General features: G+C 51.9%; 1 protein-coding gene and 1 pseudogene across 1 annotated transcript; both read right to left on the bottom strand.

The window, feature by feature from the left end:
• Nucleotides 1-1657: 1657 nt before the first annotated feature.
• On the bottom strand, nt 1658-12730 carry ANKRD54 (ankyrin repeat domain 54). The gene is made up of 8 exons (XM_037513600.2): nt 12338-12730; nt 10424-10471; nt 6544-6642; nt 4058-4129; nt 3583-3630; nt 3378-3502; nt 3104-3211; nt 1658-2786 (listed from the first exon to the last, which is right to left on the bottom strand). The coding sequence occupies exons 1-8, from the start codon at nt 12660-12662 to the stop codon at nt 2712-2714; spliced, it is 900 nt and encodes a 299-aa protein (XP_037369497.1). The 5' UTR covers nt 12663-12730; the 3' UTR covers nt 1658-2711.
• A 1398-nt stretch (nt 12731-14128) lies between these two features.
• Nucleotides 14129-18348, bottom strand: LOC119248186 (60S ribosomal protein L32-like; annotated as a pseudogene).
• Between the last annotated feature and the right edge of the window lie 105 nt (nt 18349-18453).

Raw genomic sequence — 18453 nt, 5'->3', positions numbered from 1 at the left:
GCCTGCTGGCACGTAGTAGGAGTTCAATAAACATCGTGCCTGCATTTTAGGAAATCCCCAGAGAAGGCTCATTTCTGGCAAGGTGGAAATGGCATGAGCTTTGGGGGGGTGGAAGCAGTGCCAGCCCAGCTCCCGCTTGGGTCTCCCCAGTGAGCCCGCGTTTTCCTATGAATGTGCAGCAAGGCTGGTTCCCTGGCAGGATGGTTGTGGGAACCTGCGAATATTCTCCAAACCACTGTTTGCCATGGGTAACCGCAAGGATTTTGTCCTTCTTTTCACTGCTGTATTCCCACCTAGAACATTGCCATCCGCCTAGCGAGTGCCGTGTGTGTGCGTGTGTATGTGCAAGCATGTGTGTGCACGCGCATGCGTTTACCACACTAGATTAGCTGTTCATTACAAAGGAACAGCCAGATGGAAGAGATGCCCAGGGCGAGGTCTGGGGAAAAGGCCCAGGCTTTCCTGCCCTCTCCAGAGGTGCCCCAAATCTCCATGTGTTCACAGCCCCGGAAGCTGTGTTTCCAGCATGAAGAAAATGCTAGCAGAAGGCAGAGCCATAGATGTGTGTGTGTTCTTGCTGCCGTTCAGGCCCCCTCCCTGCTCCCCCACGAACTGCAGCAGCTCCCAGAGCCCGAACAGATGAAGGCCCATGTGGCGACCTCTGCCCGTTCTCCATCCAGCCCCTGCCAGGCCCAGCCAACCCCAGATCCACATATGCATTTTCTGACTCACTCCAGTGTCTGGGGCCGACTTTATCTGGCTGGTTCTTCAGACAGATTTGGGGTTGCGGGAAAAATCCTGGCTGGAAATGGGGTGACGCAGACGGGCAGGGTGCCAGGATGTCTGGCAAGTGTCTGATAACTGGCCTATGAGCCACCTTCATCCGTCAGCCCCTAGTTCACTGTCCATATGGCTAGGGAGGCAGTCAGCCATTGCCCCTCGCTTGCCCCAGTGTCCCATTCGCGTGGCTGCAGGGCCCCGGGGCCCGGAGTGGGGTGGGTGGGTACCACAGGGATGGAGGGTGCTGCAGGGATGCGTCTGCCACCCGGGCCGAGGGCTCGTTGAGAGTCAGCCTCAGCTGGGCCATCCTAGAAGCCGGTGCAGCTGCCTCAGTTCGCCACCCTCAGCCCTGTCAGCACAGAGCAGCTGCCCTGCCAGGTAACAGGTCCCAGAAGGCCCCTTGCAGGGAGGGAACAGGGACAGGACGGGAGAGCAGCCTCGGCAGCGGCTGGGAGCCTGGCTGCCTCTGCTCCTGTCTCTCCAGTCCCGGGGCCACCCTCCTTCCCTTCCCCACCCTGCGGGCCTTTCACAGGGTGCTGGAGGCAGGCCTGGGCCTGATCTCACCCACCGAGAGACCCTTTTTTCTTTAGAGTCTGGGGACCAGCTGGGTTCCATGGGTTCAATTCAGATCTGATCAAGCTGGGATTTGGGGGAACAAGCTCCTTTCCTTTGAAAAGCAGTCAGGATTCCAATATGGCGGCAGGGAAAGTGGGGTAGTGTTAAGTGGACAGGAACTGATGGCCAGGGAGGAGCTCTACTCTGTGGACAAAGGCTGAGTGGGGAGGCCAGTTGGGCACTCCCTGTGGGTGGGAGGGGGGCCTTCACCGTGACTTTGGCCTATCCTGGGGTAGCATTTCCCCACTGCCGCCGCAACAAACAAACAGAAACCCAGCAGCTTAAAACAACACGTTTATTCTCTTCCAGTTCAGGTGGTCAGGATTCTAGAATCAGTCTCACCGGGCTAAAGTAAAGGTAATTAGCAGGACTGATTCCTTCTGGAAGTTCTGAGAAAAGAATCCATTTCCTTGCCTTTTCGAGCTTCTGGAGGCCACTTGCCTGCCTCGGCCTGTGACCCCTTCCTTCACCATGTGGTCAGTCCTCTCTGGTCTCCTGCTTTCCTCTCAGAAGGCCCCTGTGATCACCTCTGGCTGCCTGGGAGACTAGGAAAAGCTCCTCGTCTAAAAGCCTTAATTTAACTGCCTTTGCAAAGTTCCTTTTGCCACACAGGTAACATTCACAGGTTCTGGGACACTGGGCATGGATCGTGGACATGGATATCTTGGGGGGGCCACTCTCCAGCCCGTCACAACTAAGATGCGGAAGTACTGTGCCCTCCTGGTGTTTCAAGGGTCGGTGTTGTCTGCCGGGCTCAGCAGAGTCCTTCCCAAACTCGTGTTTCTGAGGCCCAGGCCTCACCACCCGCCCCTTTCCACCCAGAGAAACTGCAGTGTCTCTTTGCAAGTCAGCGACAAGTCTAAATCTAAGCGCTGGTGAGGTACAGCCGATGGGCTCCAGGGCAGACCCTCAGGCCAGGGCAGAGGCCTGCTCTTAGCCACATCATGCTGCTTGCAACAAGCCAGGAAGGGACACTGAGAGGATCTGGGCCTGCTGCGGACGCCAAACAGGTGACAGGACAACCAAGGCCCGTGGGGCAGTGGTGCTGGCCGGAGCTGCAGTGCGGCTGCAGTGCCGCGGGAGCAGAGAAAGAGCAGGGGCTGTGGCCCTGCCCTCTGAGATGATGGATGCCGGGGCTGGGGGCGGCGCTGAAGCCAGCTAGAGAGAGTCTCTGCCCTCGGCATCTAGGGGTGAGGGCGAGGTCCTCACCAGGCAAGTGGGGCTCCAAAGTCCCAGGCAGCGGGCTTTTTCTTTGTAATGAGCACCAGGGTCGGGGTAGGGCAGCGGCGGGGCGGGAAGGCAGGGAGCTGCTCTTGCTACCTCTTCTCCATGTCCTGCATCTGCAAGCTGAGGGAGGTGAAGCTGGCCAGGAGGTCGGTGACCTCATCCACCTGCGGGATAAATCCAAGACACAGTCACGGGGGCAAAAGGTCTCCTCCAAATGCACAGCGTGGAGGCTGGGGACTTCCAAGCAGGGCCGGGGGCTTCACTCTGACTGGCCCAGGGCTCATCCTGACATGGGGAGGCCCAGATGGCTCCAGAGAAGACACTGAGGAGCTTCAGAGGACGTGAACAGGGGCTTTGAGGTCCAGAGTAGCCACGACCCCACAGCCATGCTGCTGTCCTGAGGGTCCAGCTACATCAGAGCAAGGGCAGACTGTGCTGAGGCCCCCACCAGGCCCTGGGCCCAACCTGCAGCCCCACTCACCTGCTCCCTGGTGCTTGTCATCTGGAGGCGCGTACAGAGGTCGTCCAGCCGCTCCCGCTGCTCGTGCCGCCCCAGGCGCTCCAGGTACTCTCTCAGCATCTGGATGATCTGAAAGGAGAGAGTGGGCTGCACTGCCAGGGTTCTCACAGGAGGAAGGGAGAGGCTCACACAGCAGTCGCACCAGATGCAGCGGAGCAGCACCCAGTGGGGTCAGAGGGGCAGGGCCCGTCGCTGAAGGCAGCTTGTCTGCGGCACATAGCCCACGGGCACGCACCTGTTTCACCTCCAGCCGCACGGCCTCCAGGCACTGGGAGTGGCCCTCCTGCAGGATGTTCAGCTTTGACTTGGCCAGGTGCAGGGGTGTGCGGCCAGCTCTGTCCAGGGCATCTACACGGGCCCCTGCAGAAGCAGCCAGGTGAAGGTGAGTGTGCTAGGTGAGTATGCTGGGGAGCGGGGCAGACGGGGAAGGGAGCACATACCTCCTCGTAGCAATGTGGTGATGACAGGCACGTGGTTGGTGCAGGCCGCTGAGGAAGAAGAACAGGGACTTGAGGCTCTAGGACCACAGTGGCTTGGCCCTGGTGCCTGCGTCTCCATGTGAGGGGCCTCCCAAGGGGTATCACCCAGGCAGCAACCATGCAGGACTCAGCCATGGAGTCTAACTCCCTCCCAGTACAGCGAGGGAAATGGAGGCCTGGAGGCGAGGCCTGTCTCACCAGAGCCACGGGGGCAGTCAGTGGCAGGCTGGAGACCCACTGAGGGTCTCACGTCGCCAGCAGAGTGCACCGTGCCCACCGAGGCTGCCACCTCAGCTCTGCTCAGACCACAGCCAACTTGCGGGCAGTGGAGAGTCAGGGACAAGACAGTCCGGGAGACCGCAGGGCCCTGGCCCTCCGCGAGAGAAGCCCGTCCACGCCACAGATGAGGGGTCTCGGCGGCTCTCCAGGCACTCACCCAGATGCAGTGGCGTGTTCCCCAGCCCATCTCGCTGGTTGGGGTCGGCCCCGTGGTCCAGGAGCAGCTGCACTGCAAACCCAAAAACCCAGAGGAGCCATCAGAGGCTTTGGGGGACCCAACTTCGCTGGGGGGCTCACTTAATGCATGGAACATGGAAAGCAAACACGGTTCTCATTCACCTTTGTAAAGGTCAGGATGGGGGGATTCTGGGAGGGCCTCCTGGCCAGTGCAGGTGCTATGTGACTGGACAGGCGCTAAACCCTCAGGGGTTAAGGAACGCGCTTCCAGCAGCAGTGACCGCAGCAAAGGCTCTTAAGCATTTTGCTGTCCCTCCCACAGCCACATGCCACATGAGAATCAGGCTACTGGGAGGACGCTGAGTACCCTTCCTTGAGAGTCCGGGCCACCTCCAGGGTGGACTATGGTGGGAATTACCCAGGCTGATAGCAATGCACAAACCTGGGTGCAGGGCACTGTACAGTGAGGTCAGGCTGAGCCCCACGCCATATGCAGAACTAATTCAAGAGGGATGGCAGGCCTAACTATGAAGCTAAAACAGGCAGATTTAGGGCCTCCCCTGGTGGCACAGTGGTTGAGCGCTGGGTTGCAAGGCTGCCCGCAGCCTCTGTAGCGCTGGTTCGTTCCCCGGCCGCCAGCGAGGGTCCCATAAACAAACAAATAAAAAAAAAAAAGCCAGATTTATAGGGACTCTCTTTATGACTCTGGAAGAGGCAATGATTTCTCTAGATTACAAAAATATTCATCATAGAGAATATTAACAAACTGAATTTATTAAAATTAAGAACCTGTGTTCACCAAGAAATACCATTCGGAGAACAAAAAGTCAAGCTCAGAAAAGGCAAGTCATCTGTAATTGATCAATGATTTATCCCAGAATGTGTAAAGAATTCCTACAAATTAATATCTTATTAATTAAACAACTTGTTAGGAAAAAAAACTAGACAAAAGACCTGAAGAGACACATCACAAAGGGGGTATAAAAACGGCCAATGGACAGAGAGTGTGTGCCACGTGACTGGCCGCTGGAGAGGTGCAGGCGGCGCCTGGGTGGCTGGGGTTACAGCAAGGACATGGGGCAATGCGGAACTGACAGCTCACTGCGGGTGGAAGAGGTTGTACTGGTACAACTGCTTGGGGAAAATGCAGCGCCTACCAAATTGAAATATGCGTGTATCCTACCAGGAGACCCGACATCTGCCCTCCTGGTGACGCCTGGCATAGTTCAGTGTCATAGTTAAGTCCCACGCACAAGAACGTCCACAGCCACGGCATTCAGGAGAGCCCACACCTGGACACCACACGACACCACCAGCAGTGGCTGGACACACCGTGCTGGTGAGCCGCGCGTGGCAGGAGGCAGACAACACTGTTAGCATCGTCCGACTCACTATGGGACTAAATCGTGATGACTTCAATCCCAAGGAAGGACTGATAATTTCGCGCAGCGACAGCGCTAGCTCTGGCTGCATGACAGTCAGACTCCAACAAAAGGGTCAACAAGCTTCACGCCTTACACCAGGGTCTATGTTGGATACGTTTCCATTTTAAATTTTAAAACAAAAGCATAAACTAGGGCCTCCCTGGTGGCGCAGGGGGTTAAGACGCAACCTATGAAGCTGTCCGCAGCCACTGCAGCACGAGTTCGATCCCCGGCCAGGGAGCAACTCACGTGGCGCAGCAGACCTCTCCTAGCTCGCCCGCTGCTCCCCTCAGCAGTGTGTTTCAGTCAGTCTGCCTGTTCTGTTCCCCACTCTGTCTCTGGTGAATCTTCTCACCCCCCACACCTCTGGCCTGTACCCCAGTTCTTGTATGCATAAATAAATCTTAAAAAAAAAAGCATAGAACAAACAAAAAAATCATGATAAAGTTCTAGTTTCAAAATTTCCTGTCAATAAAATTCTCTAAAACCAGAGGGAGAGAGCGTAGGGGGAATTAGCAGATGGGTGAATCGTGGAATACCACACAGTGAAATACTATGCAGGAACAAGAAAGAAAAAAAACCACAGATACCCACAGGGCTGAATCTTGGGAAATCATTTTGCATTTGCTGGAAATTCAAAAACAGTCCAAGCCAATCTTATGAATGAGGTCGATCAGGGGGAAAGGATGAGAAGGGGGACGAGGCAGTGGTTGGTGCTGGAAATATCCTGGATCCTGATCTGGGCGGCAGTTACACCAGTGTCTACACAGAGACGGTTCATCAAAAAGAACAAGGCTCCTGCTATTGCGGCTGGCACCAAGAAGTCTGACCTGAGCTCCTTGAAGGAACGGCCCTGACCACAGAGTCGATCCTATTCTTTCCTCAGCTTGACCCCTTTGACAGCCTGGCAGTGCCAGACCCAAAGACGCAGGAGGTAAGAGGAGCAATCAGCACCTTTCAGGGTCGTCCTGATATCCAGCACCCCGGTGACAGAGAGAGCCTGCCACCCCTCCCGAGAGGATCCCTCCCTCCCTGGACTCACCGATCTGGCCGTTGCCATTGCAGGAGGCGAAGTGGAGGGCTGTGCGGCCCTTGTCATCCGCAGCACAGGGGTCTGCGCCGTCTTCCAGCAGCTGCTGCACTGGCACACCAAGACAGAGGCAGGCAGGGGAGAGAGCGGCAGTGTGAGCTAGGCTGGTCCTGAGAGGATGCTCAGGGCCCCCCGGGGCAAGGCATCTATAATGCAGGGAGACTGAGCTCCTCTGGTTGCTGGTGCCACAGGGGCTGCCTGAGGGCACAACTGAGGGTCACGGACTCTGGGGGCGCAAACTAGGTGTCTAGGGGTAGAATGTCACAAGTGTCTGGCTGTTGGGCACCACTTACTTTGCTCCCAGGAGGCAGCCCTTTTGGGTGGACAGAGCATAAGGTCTGAAGCCACACAGACCAAGTCCCAGGCTGAGCTGGCAACAAAGAAAGGCTTGTACTGCTGGCAGCTTGGTGCAGTGGGGAGAGAGCTGGGCTGGGCACACAGAGGCCGGGATTCAGGCCCCAGTTCACCAGCAAATGGCCAGTCTCTGCTCTGCCAGTCTCCAGAGCTGCTCTGTCGAGCATAATGAATAGGAAATTGCTTCTCTGCAAAGTGAGGCATTACCAAATGGAAGGCACTATGGATTCCATGTACCTGTCCAACAAAAATGTGGAAAATGCTGCCAAACATCATTTTAGGGCAAGTCACCTTTGAGTCCCACCACTACAGGGCCGAGGCCTTCCAGACAAAACCCCAGCCGCCTTGACGCTTCCCCATCCCCTCGAGCTGAGTTAGTCACCTCTCCTGTCCGTCTGCTGCTCCAATACGAACACACCATGCTATTTCAGGGTAAATGCTCTGTGCACGGACCACAGCCAGGCACAGGACCACAGCCAGCACCCCCCCCCCCAGCTCTGCCCGGCTTCCGGACCATTCTACAGACCAGAGAGATTATATGAAGTGCCCAAGAGACGTTCGCCCAGCTAGCAGGAAGCAGAGCAGAAGCCCAGGTCCCTCTGGCTCCAGAACTTACACTTCTCCCACTGAACACGTGACTTCAGTTGTTCTAGGGGGCTGTTTTGGAAATGCTATTACTCGTCAGTCCTCTATATTGTAGGGGTTTGGCTTCATCTTAATAACCTTGGTATTGAGCAGAGTGTCCTGCACTCACTGTGCTAGAAGAAGGCTGCTGCGGGCTGAGTAAGTGAATAAAGTGGCAGGTCACCTCATCACTCAATGGTACAGTCACAAAAACAGAGCCAGGGTCAAGGAGATAAACAAACCTGAAACTGCCAGCTCCATTCTGGGATGGGGACGGCCAGGCCTTTCGGACATCGCTTTAGCAAATCTATGAGGAGCCATCAAAATCCGCATGCCCGTGGTGCAATAACGCCGTATGTGGGAAATGATTTGGAAAATGAAAAACTAATGTCCAAATATATGACCAACTAAAACACGCTCGCTCTGTTCCCTTTAGTGGCTACACCGTGCACCTCCATGAAGACAGAGGTCAAACTGGGGAACAAATGTAGAAAGTGATTTTTTCTTTTTACTCTATAAGCTTTTAAAAATCATACAGTGAATTCATTCTATTAACGGGGGGGGGGATGATGTTTCCATTTTGAAACAAATGGCTACAAAGACTACAAAAAATGTTTGCTACATAAAAAATGATAGCTAGGACACATACAGAAAGCCCAGAAAGAAAATTTCTGTGCTTGGGGAAAAGGACAGAGAGCTCCCTTTCTGACAAGCATAATGGACAGTAGCTCCTTTGCTCACATGAAGACTGTTTTCCCTTCATGTTTCTCTAATTCCTAAAATAGCTTCAATGTATATATTATTTCACACTTAAAATATCTTAAATGATTGTGAATTCTTGAAAAAGCCCAACTTCACAATGCGGGGTATACATTTTATATCCACTGTATTCGCTGAACTGTTCCAAACCAACACACATGCAGAGAAAGAAAACAAGGTGCCTGTCAGAAAAGAAAGGGAGCGAGGAGGCTCAGCCAGAGGCTGTCTCCTGCGTCCTGCAGGAGCGGGGAGTCCAGCGGCCGCTTAGATGTGAAGATGGGTGTTAGAGGTGAGACTAGGAAATGACAGCATCTCATCCAAATAATAAAAGCACGCATGAGCACCTCATTCAAGATGAACCTGACTTTCTGTGCATGGAGAGCATAATTTAAATATTCTCTAGTAGGGCCTCCCCTGGCAGCACAGGCGGTTGAGTGCAGCGCTATGAAGCTGTCCGCAGCCTCTGCAGCGCCGGTTCAATCCCAGCTGGCCAAAGAGATGCCCACATGGCAAGGCAGACCTCTCCTATCTTGCCTGCTGCTCCCCTCAGCAGTGTATTTCAGTCAGTCTGCCTGTTCTGCTCCCCGCTCTGTCTCTGGTGAATCCTCTTACCCTCCCGCGCATCTGGCCTGTACCCTGGTTCTTATATGAATAAATAAAGGTTTAAAAAAAAAAAAAGAACTGGTCTTTAAATGATGCCAAATTAAAAAATAAATAAATAAATATTCTCTAGTCACACACAGAGGATCTTAACAAAAATGCGGATTCTTTTTCCTAGAAAAACAATCGGGGTTGCTGCCCAAATATTCCAAGATGTTAAAGTTCACGGAAAGAGGTCTAAGTGAAAAGGATTGAAAAGCCCCACACCAGTCTCTAGGCATGCTCGCCATGCCCCATAGGAACAGGGGCAGCATTTCAAGGCCGCTCAGCTCCATGCCTGCACCTGCCTGACTGCACTCTCCCAGGGGGCGCTCAGTGGAGGCTCACACTGTATCTGTTATTGGCCACAACATCCCACCACCCAAACAGAATGATGCCTGCTTGAGATGGGCAGAATAATAGCCCTCCCATGTCTATGCCCTACTGCCCGGAATTGGTGGATAATTCACATGGCAATAGGGATGTGCAGATATGGGTAAAGGAAGAGGGGAAGGTTATCCAGGCCAATCACAGCGTCCTTAAGTCAGAGAGCACTTCCCTGCTGCGAGCACCAGAGGGAGGGTGGCGTGAGGACTCAGCTGCTGACTGTGAAGACAGAGGAAGAAAACTAAAAGCCAAGGAACGCGGGCAGTCCCTAGAAGCTGGAAAAGGCAGCAAAACAAGCAGTCCCCGGAGGGGCTGGCTCCAGGAAGATGTGCAGCCTGGTCACACCCTGATTTTAGTCTGCTGAGACCTGCGAGACTTCTGACCTGAGAAAGAGCGGGATTATGTGTGCCATTTTCCACACTATGTTTGTGGTCATTTGCAACAGCAGCTATAGAAGACCGATATGTCACCGCTATCTGGTTCACAGAAAGAATTATGCCAGTAGATAAAATTAAAATGTTTTTCCTACAACTTGTCCTTGTTCCTGCCGACCAGCGAATGCTAGAACGCAAAAGCAAAAAACAGAGTAGAGTCTACTCCAAGGCCCTACCCAGCTTTTCAGATGTTCTGTCAACTAAACAAGCTTCAAAAGCATCAACCCAATGTCCACAAAGCCTCCGTCAGCAGCTGAAGGAGGAGTCTGTGCAAACGGTGGCTCTTCTGGCAGTGAAAGTTGAGTGTTTGCCCCATCGATCAAAGTTCCAGAAAGTTTCTACTCTTTGCTGAGCTGTGCTGGGTCTCAGGGATAGGAACGCAGACATGGTCCCCACCATCAGGGGCCCCACAGGGTGACAAATGTTATGAGCTCCAGAACTTAGGGTGGCAGGGAGCAGCAGGAATGCGAGGAGCTCAGCCAGATGTGCCTTCTGGCCGTACCGGCACCATAAACACAGCAAGCCTGACCCAGGGGTGGCCCACAGACTGGATGAAAGCACCTCCCCGAGTATGGGAACCCTGGTTCTTCCCTCCCTGAGCTGCCCAGGGAGCTGGAGCTGCTCTGCACACTCACCTGTTTCCACGTCGTTGGCGTTGGCAGAGTCCCTTAGCCTCTTCAGAGCTGTGAAGGGAAGAGAGTGCCACAGTTCAAACCCAAAGCAAAAAACCCCAAAACAACAGACAAGATGAAGCAGAAAGCAGACAGCTTCAAAGTTAACCCGCCTTCAGCCACAGCAGCAGCTCCTGGGAGCTTCCGGGTCACAAGACACTGCCCGGGTGCCGCGGACCAGCCCAGCGGTGGCGGGACCCATTAGTGATGCGAGATTGTGGCAATTGTAACATTGCTCTCAGGAGCCGCCACACCCGGGGAATAGGGCAGACCCTGAACTGAGGCACAGCCAGCACAAGAGGCAAGTCTGGACCAAACTCCCCGAGTCCCTGGGAGCCAGATCTTGACTCTGCCACTTGCAGTGGCTGGGCGACCTGGAGCAAATTAGTTAACCTCCCTGGTGCTTGGGTCTGTCATCTGAAAGATAGGTTGTGCTCTGTCCTGACAGCTCAGAGTTGCAGCAAAGACTGAGTGAGATGATTTACACAGATTCTTTCTGAACTGGTTACACAGACAATCTTATATTCTCCTACAAAACAGGCCATTCTCTAAAGATACTTAAATCTGGTGATTCCTAAGCAGAAACTTTGTTCTCTCATGATGATACTGCCTCTCTGTGAAGGGCCAGAGAAATGGTCAAAAATTGCAATTCAGATACATCATAACTCCTTGCATTTTACACAGCACTTTATGCTTTATACAGCACTTTCAAAGATTCCAGGAGTCTTAAAAAAGTCCCCACTCCTAAAGGACTTTCAGGGAGTTGGTGGCCATAGCTATAAAATGCAAGCCAGGGCCTCCCTGGTGGCGCAGCGGTTGAGCGCTGGGTTGCGAAGCTGCCAGCGGCCTCTGTGGTGCCAGTTCGATCCCCGGCTGCTCCCCGGCCACCGGATGAGGGTCCCATATGGCACGCAGACCTCTCCTGCCGCCCGCTGCTACCCTCAGCAGTGTACTTTGGTCCTTCTGCCTGCTCTGCTCCCCGCTCTGGCTCTGGTGAATTCTCTCACCCTCCCACGCTTCTGACTGTACCCAGTGCATGTATAAACAAAACAAACAAACAAACAAATAAATAAATAACATGCCTCTATTAAAAAAAAAAAAAAATAAAATGCAAGCCAGTATGGCAGAAATACCACTTTGCATCTGGCAGACCTGGGTTCTAATACCAGCACAGCCATTTTCAACTGCATCACTTGCAGCAAGGCCACATCTCTGAGCCTCAGATTCCTCTTCAGTAAAATGGGAAGAGTATCTGGCTCTCAATGAGGAGTGGGAGGACCACAAATCACCCAACAGTGTTTGGAACACAAGGCCAGATGATACCTATACATCCATTACCTCTCAATCCCCCCAACATCCCTGTAAAGCAATGACTGTACCCACTTTACAGATGAGAAAACCGAGGCCCAAAGCTTCTCCAGCTTGCCCAAGGCTTAAACGAGGTCAAGGAGTCCAGCCCAGGTCCGTGCCCGTAAGCAAGTAGCCAGGGCTTGGCTCCAGGCTCTGGCCTCCTCTCTCTGATGATAAAAGTGTTCCCCAGAACCCCACTTGATCATCCACTAAATGCCTGCAGTCATGAAAACTTTCCAAGCGGGAACTACCGAGTGTGCAAAGCCCTGGGTGACGGGCTCTGAGCAGGGAGACTTTTTCCTTTCTTTTCTCACTTTCGTGGCCCCTGACAGCAGCCATAATGGTAATCACGATTATTATAATGACGACATATAACAATCCACGGACCCACTGTTATTAGTGAAGGGCGACTCGGGCACTCAGGGCCCCCCGCCCGGGCGCCCGCGGGCTGCAGACTGCAGGGGCTGGCGGGGTCGGGGTGGGGGGGCCGCCCCCCCCGCGCTGCCCCCCGCCCCCCGCGCTCCTCACCGTGCACCTCCTTGCCGGTGGGCCCGAGCCGGCGGTGGGGCCTGGCGGCGCGCCTCAGCCGGCCGGCGGGGACCTTGCAGCGCAGCTCGTCGCGGGGCTCGGCGTCCTGCTGCCACAGGACGTGGAGGTAGCGCAGCGGGGACTGGGCCCCGCCGGACGCCCGGCCCGGGAGGCCCGCGCCGCTGCCCAGCGCAGACCCGAAGTCGGCGAAGGAGAAGAGGCCCTCGGCGCCCGTCAGCGGCTCCGGCGCCACCGCGCACTCGCCCTCGGAGCTCGAGCGGCCCGAGCGCGACTCGTCGTCCGCGCCCCCGGCGGCGGCTGCCATGGCAACGGCTCGGCGCGGGCCCGGCCGCCGGAGCCTCGTTCCCGGCCGACCAACGGACCCGCTTCCTCCGCCCTGAGCCTCGCTGTCAGCGGGCGAGCGGGCGGGCCCGGGCTGCTACCAGGGCAACGGGCGGGGACGGGCTCCGGCCGCGAGCGGGGACGCTCTGGACCAATGAAAACCCTTTCTGTTTAAACCCGGGTAGAGTAAGGCCGTTAGACTCGACTTCCGGGAGTGTGACTGACGGGCATCAGAGCCAATCACAAGTGGGACTTGCCCACGGCCGGGTCATGTGTCCTGACCGGAGCCAATAAAGCAACTGGGTTTCTGGCACTTTTTTTCCCTTCACCCCGTGGGATCATGGGAAAGATAACGGACAGCTGCTTTGGCCAATCACGTGAAGAGGTTCTGCAGCCAATCACAGAGGAACGTGAAGCCCAACTCCAGGAGTGAGACTTGGATGTTTTAAATCAATGAACGAGAAAGCAAACAACCCGCCAGACCAAGCTCCCCACCAACGCGGAGTGTAAGCTGGAAAATGAGGAGATGTTCAAACCTGGGGCTGCCACCCCAAACTAAAAGCGACCCATCCCATGAGTCAGGATTCTCTGAGAACCCCCCACGTCCATCACTGATTTACAAAAAACCATGATCCGGTGTCTGGGATCCTGATGGAGAGCCAGTCCCAGGGCCGGCCCCTCTCTGGACGCAGCATCACACTCGGCGAGATGCTCTCACTCCAGTGGGAGGCCGAGCCGGAGACGGGGTGTTCCGCGAGCATTTGACCTCCGAGGGGCACAGTTCTGGGGGAATTTTCGCAACCCTGTACCCCACAAACACGTCTATGAGGCGGGCAAGGAGGGCCTTCCCAGCTTTCTAGCTGAGGAGCTGAAACCAGCGCGACCAGGGGTGCTCGTTCACCGCAGCCCGGCTCTCCCGGGGTGAGGGCTGCGGTCCAGGCAAAAGTTCTCTCTAGTCGACCAGACCCAGTTAACACGTTAAGTTTCATCTGAAAAACATTTTCAGATTTTGCAATGCTCTCAGAACACCTCTGTGAGGTTTTCCATTGTACTGTATGGAGAAAAGAATGCTATTTATTTGAACTCTTCTCCTCTGCCCCTGAAGCCACAGGACACAGGCCTACTCCATTTGTGGCTAGAAGGAAACAAAAGAAATAAGCATTGACTGCAGACCATTTACCAACCGCTTGCGATATATTAAACCAATTAGTTCTCCCTCACAAAAGCCTTCAACATACCCATCAGGAAATTAAAGTTCTGACATACATGGATTGCCCAAGGATACAGGACTAGAAAGTTGAAGAAGCGGGGCTGGAACCCAAGAACGTCCTCTCTTTCCATCACACTGCTTTCTTTAATGAAGATTCTGTTGGAAACTTGGCTCCAGAGAGTGTAAGTGACATCTGGGGATTATTATTATTATTTATTTATTGTAGTTTTATGATTTTATTAACAGAATTTTATTAACACAAGAGCTGCCTGTTGGTTCTCTTCGCTGGGCAGCCTGGTGTTGGGATGGGTGACTCCCGTGGCCAGCTGCGCTCCTCTTTCCATATGGCTTTGCGGTGCTTGGAGGAGAGGTTGTGAGCAATCTCAGCACAGTAAGATCTGCTGCCCATCAGCAGCACTTTGCACTCTTTGACCTTGTGCACTGGGAACTTCTGGAAGCCTCTGGGCAGCATGTGCTTTGTTTGCTTGTTGCTCCCATAACCAATGTTGGGCATCAAGATCTGGCCCTTGAAACTTCTGCAGTCCTGTTTTCTGTGCCTCTGGGTTTCTACCGGTTACACTTAATTTTGACATATCTGTTGCTGGATGAACTTCTTGGTCCTCTTTTTGATGGTCCTGGGTTTCCTGGGGGGCGTCTGAGGGCAGCATGACACCAAATGGTTGATGGCTGTCGCCTCCGTAGGCAGTGCTGAGGAAGAAAGCTATCTGGGATTTATACCCCATTCCTGCTAAATGTATCCTGAAAACTTTATTCATTCCTCCCTTTTTCCACAGAATAACCTCCAAAATAATTTTTATCCCTCCAGTCTTTCTTTGTAGAATCCAAGGTGAATAAGCTTCCTAAAGCACAATTCTTTTCCCATCTCTAGGACTGCCTGCCCATTTTGCTCAGGCTAATGTCCAAACCATTTATTTGACCTGGCAGTCAAAATCATTGATGATTTTCGCCCAATTATCTTCGTCCTACCAGTGGGTCAGGTCTTCAAGTCTACCAAGATGGGTGTGTTGTCAGAAATCTTTTAATTTGAACAAGATCCCTCAACATCTAGGGGTGGGTGTTACTTCTAATTTTAAGTTAACTTTGTTGAAGTGTAAATTAAATAGACCAACCCTCTGTGTTGTAACAAACATTTGTTATTTTGATTTGGAAAAATGGGATGTGGGCTGAGTGCGGGCCCAGTTTGCCTTAGCCTAAAGGTTTTGGGGTCTATGAAGTTGTTTTCCCCAACAATACCCAGATCAGCAACTAGTACCAGCACATTGTAGTTAGTTGACCAACTATTTGAATGAATGACTGTAGTATAGCCCAGTGATTATGATTCTCTGCTTTGGCGCTATATATATGTGGGGATGATCTCTTTGTGCAAGTCACTTTACCTTTCTGAACCTCAGTTTCTTCATCTGTAAAATGGAGATAATAGTAGCTCTTATATTAGGTGGTTATCATAATATAATGATCATATAGACGAAATGATATGATCTGAGTAAAGCATCTAGTTCAGAGCTTGGCATCGTGTATAGTTAATGCTCAGAAAATGGTAGCTATCGTTGATATTGTTACAAATAAAAGCCTAGGTTGTAGGCTGGGGGCCACGCATCACACTGACTTGAATCTGACCTAAGGGTACAAGAACTCATACACAAGTTATTTGTACTTGGTCAGTCAACAAATAAACATCAAGTACTTGGTGGGAGACCGAGAAAATATATGGGAGACCAGAAAAATATATATATAATGTTACCTTGCAGGTAAAGCTTTTGCCTGGGAATCCAGGAACTTGGATTCCAAGTCCTTTACTGCCCCAAATCACCTTGTGATTTGGGGTCAAGTGATTTTGTTCCGCCTCAGCCATCCCACCAGAAGGTATTCTTTTAGGTCAGATATTTACTGGTTTAGGTCAAGTTTAGCAGATTGGCCTTCCTTTCCTTTTTTCCCCACATCCTGTTGGTCTCCGCAGTATTTTAAAGCAATTTGAATTGGTTGCCAACATTCAAAAATTTAGAGCTTTCACATAAATTTCCTGATTTTCAGATTGTCTTTAAAATAGGAATGTAGGGCTTCTCTGGTGGCGCTAGGGGTTAAGCACAGCACTATGAAGCAATCCGCAGCCTCTGCAGCACGAGTTTGATCCCCGGCTGGCCAGGGAGCAGCCCACATGGTGCAGCAGACCTCTCCTGACTCACCCACTTCTCCCCTCAGCAGTGTACCTTGGTTGATCTGCCTGTTCTGTTCCCCACTCTGTCTCTGGTGAATCCTCTCACCCCCCTGCACCTCTGGCCTGTACCCCCCAGCTCTTGTATGCATAAATAAATAAATCTTTTAAAAAAATAAAAGAGGAATATATGGCGATATAGGAGCAGCTCTTCTATGTGGTGACAGTTGGCAGGAGCTATAAACAACTTTCCCCTGGAGAAAACACCACGGGACATTGTGTTCTGGTTTGCCACAGTCCCTACCACTCTCTATTACCTCCCCCTTGAGGTCTAAAGTCAGTAGCCATTTATTATCATACTTGTGCTGTTGTTTTTTAGGTAGAGTTAGCAGGAAATAATTTATTTCTTGTCTTTATCAAATGTGGAATAATGGAAGCTAGTGTAGTTCTTGTTAATTGTAGTTACAATTTAGATCTTATAATTGAGTTACAAATTACATAGAGTAACATTTCCCCATTTTATGTGTACAAAGGCAATGATTGTTGACAAACGTACACTCGTGTGCCCACCACTCAAGACAGAACCTGACAATTATATTTTTAACAATTTGAAAATTGTTTGCTAGATTACAGAGAGAGGCCCCAGTGTTTTAAGAGAAGTGAGTATTTATCTGTGAGCAAGAAGAATCTTCAATGTCCCTGATACATTTTAATCCATGGCCTGCTGCTTCACTTATTTCTTCTATCTGGCGGGCTTCTCTAACAGATCCCTGATGCCGCATCTAGCTCTGATTTATAAGACTGAGCTACTGCTCTCGTGGGGCCCGTATAAACTACACTAAAGGGGGCAGGCAGGGGCTGAAGATGGTGCTCAGGAGAGTGAAGCAAACAGAACAGTGAGTGAACTACAAATCAACCTGCCGTTCAGGGAAGTGGGGCTTCAAATAAACTCAGCTGAAGAGCCCAGGTTGATGGCAAAATGTAACTAATGACTTTTCAGAGTCAGAGAATTTCCAGCCTCACATTGCGGGCAAAAAAAAGATCAAGAGAAATAGGCAGCTTTTCAGCAGCTAACTCCTCTTAGCAACTCTCCCAGGTAAAATTATTCCAGGAGCTTTGCTCTGCTCACTGTTCCTTTCCCTTTGATGTACTGCTTTTCCATTAACAAGTGAGCCTTGCAAAATCAAACATCCTGTGATCAGACCTTTCATAGTCTGCAAGTCTGTATTCCTAAGCAGACTTAATATGCTGCCAAACTCTTGTTTCCATTCAAATGCAGTTCCACAAACATTGAGAATGGCAGCAGAAAGGGGGAAGAAACCCTAAATAAGATGGTCACTTGGACAAGCTGATAGTGTGGTGGTGAATTATGTAAGATTATGAAAGATTAATAAAAGGTGAGAATTTAGAGTCTGGAAGTATTTTAAAGGTACAGTCAACAAGACATACATACATTGACTATATAGTATGAGAAATCACGTGCAGGGTAATCCTGAAGGTTTTGACCTGAGCAACTGAAAGAAAGAAGCTGCCCTTAACTAAGGTGGGGAAAGCCGTAGGAGCAACCATGTTGGCGCAGAAAATCAGCACAGTTTGGACTAGTTTTGTCGGTGGTGCTCACTTCAGGGATGGAGATAAAATGTGAGTCCATGGTAAAAGGATGATATTAAACTTATCGGACTGGATAAGTTGCCCAGGGAGTGAGGGTAGAGAAGAAAGAGCCACCAGGATGAAGCCCAGAGAGGAGGAGCAGTTCTCTAGTTAATGGCTAGAGAGAAAGGGAGGACTCAACAGGAAAGTGAAAAGTAGTCTGTGCGGAAGGTCCTCTCAATCTTTACGATAATCTAACTTGGAGTGGTTTCTGGAAAAGGTAGAAAATCCTCAATAGATCAACAAAATGTTAGGTGGTTATAAGCAAAAAAATCCAAGTTTCTGGTGACTGAAGCTTATAGGATGAATAAAGACTGGAATATTCCCAAACCAAAATTATGTAGGAAGTAGCATACTTGGAACATGAAGTCACAATACAAATTGTGAGCAGACTGAGCCCAGAGACATACTCCTGGGTCACAGCAAACGTATGGCAGAGCGGGATGGGCAGATGGTGCAACCAAGGCCGCGCAGGTTTTTGCTGGATTGCTTTCTAGCTCCAAGGCTAACTCGAGGGCTTACCCTGGACTTGAACGCACCCTTCAGCGCGATCGGGGACACTCCCCACCCAGTCCTGGGCCTCCTCTTAGGCCTCACGGCACAGACGCTCTCATCTTTGCTTGCTCCAAACTGCATGTCCAGAGCCCGGGAAGCCTTTTCTCAGAGCCCTCTCACGGCCTGCGACCAAGCCTCAACCCCTACACCTAGTAGAAGCCAGAACGCCTGAAGACGCTTCTTGCC

The sequence above is a fragment of the Talpa occidentalis genome, unplaced genomic scaffold (assembly GCF_014898055.3).
Source record: "Talpa occidentalis isolate TD23 unplaced genomic scaffold, MPIMG_talOcc4v2.1 talOcc4.16, whole genome shotgun sequence".
In the NCBI taxonomy this organism is placed as follows: Eukaryota; Metazoa; Chordata; class Mammalia; order Eulipotyphla; family Talpidae; genus Talpa; species Talpa occidentalis.
The sequence above is the reverse complement of the archived record's forward strand: the minus strand, read 5'-3'. Positions and strand labels throughout refer to the sequence as shown.

Bases quoted from the DNA above. Each gene is read 5' to 3' on its own strand.
- ANKRD54 (XM_037513600.2), bottom strand. From the start codon at position 12,662: ATGGCAGCCGCCGCCGGGGGCGCGGACGACGAGTCGCGCTCGGGCCGC. The intron at 10,472-12,337 runs GTGAGGAGCGCG...TTCCCTTCACAG, and splicing joins CACCGGCAAGGAGGTGCACG to CTCTGAAGAGGCTAAGGGAC. The intron at 6,643-10,423 runs GTGAGTGTGCAG...TTGGTGTGCCAG, and splicing joins CGCCAACGACGTGGAAACAG to TGCAGCAGCTGCTGGAAGAC.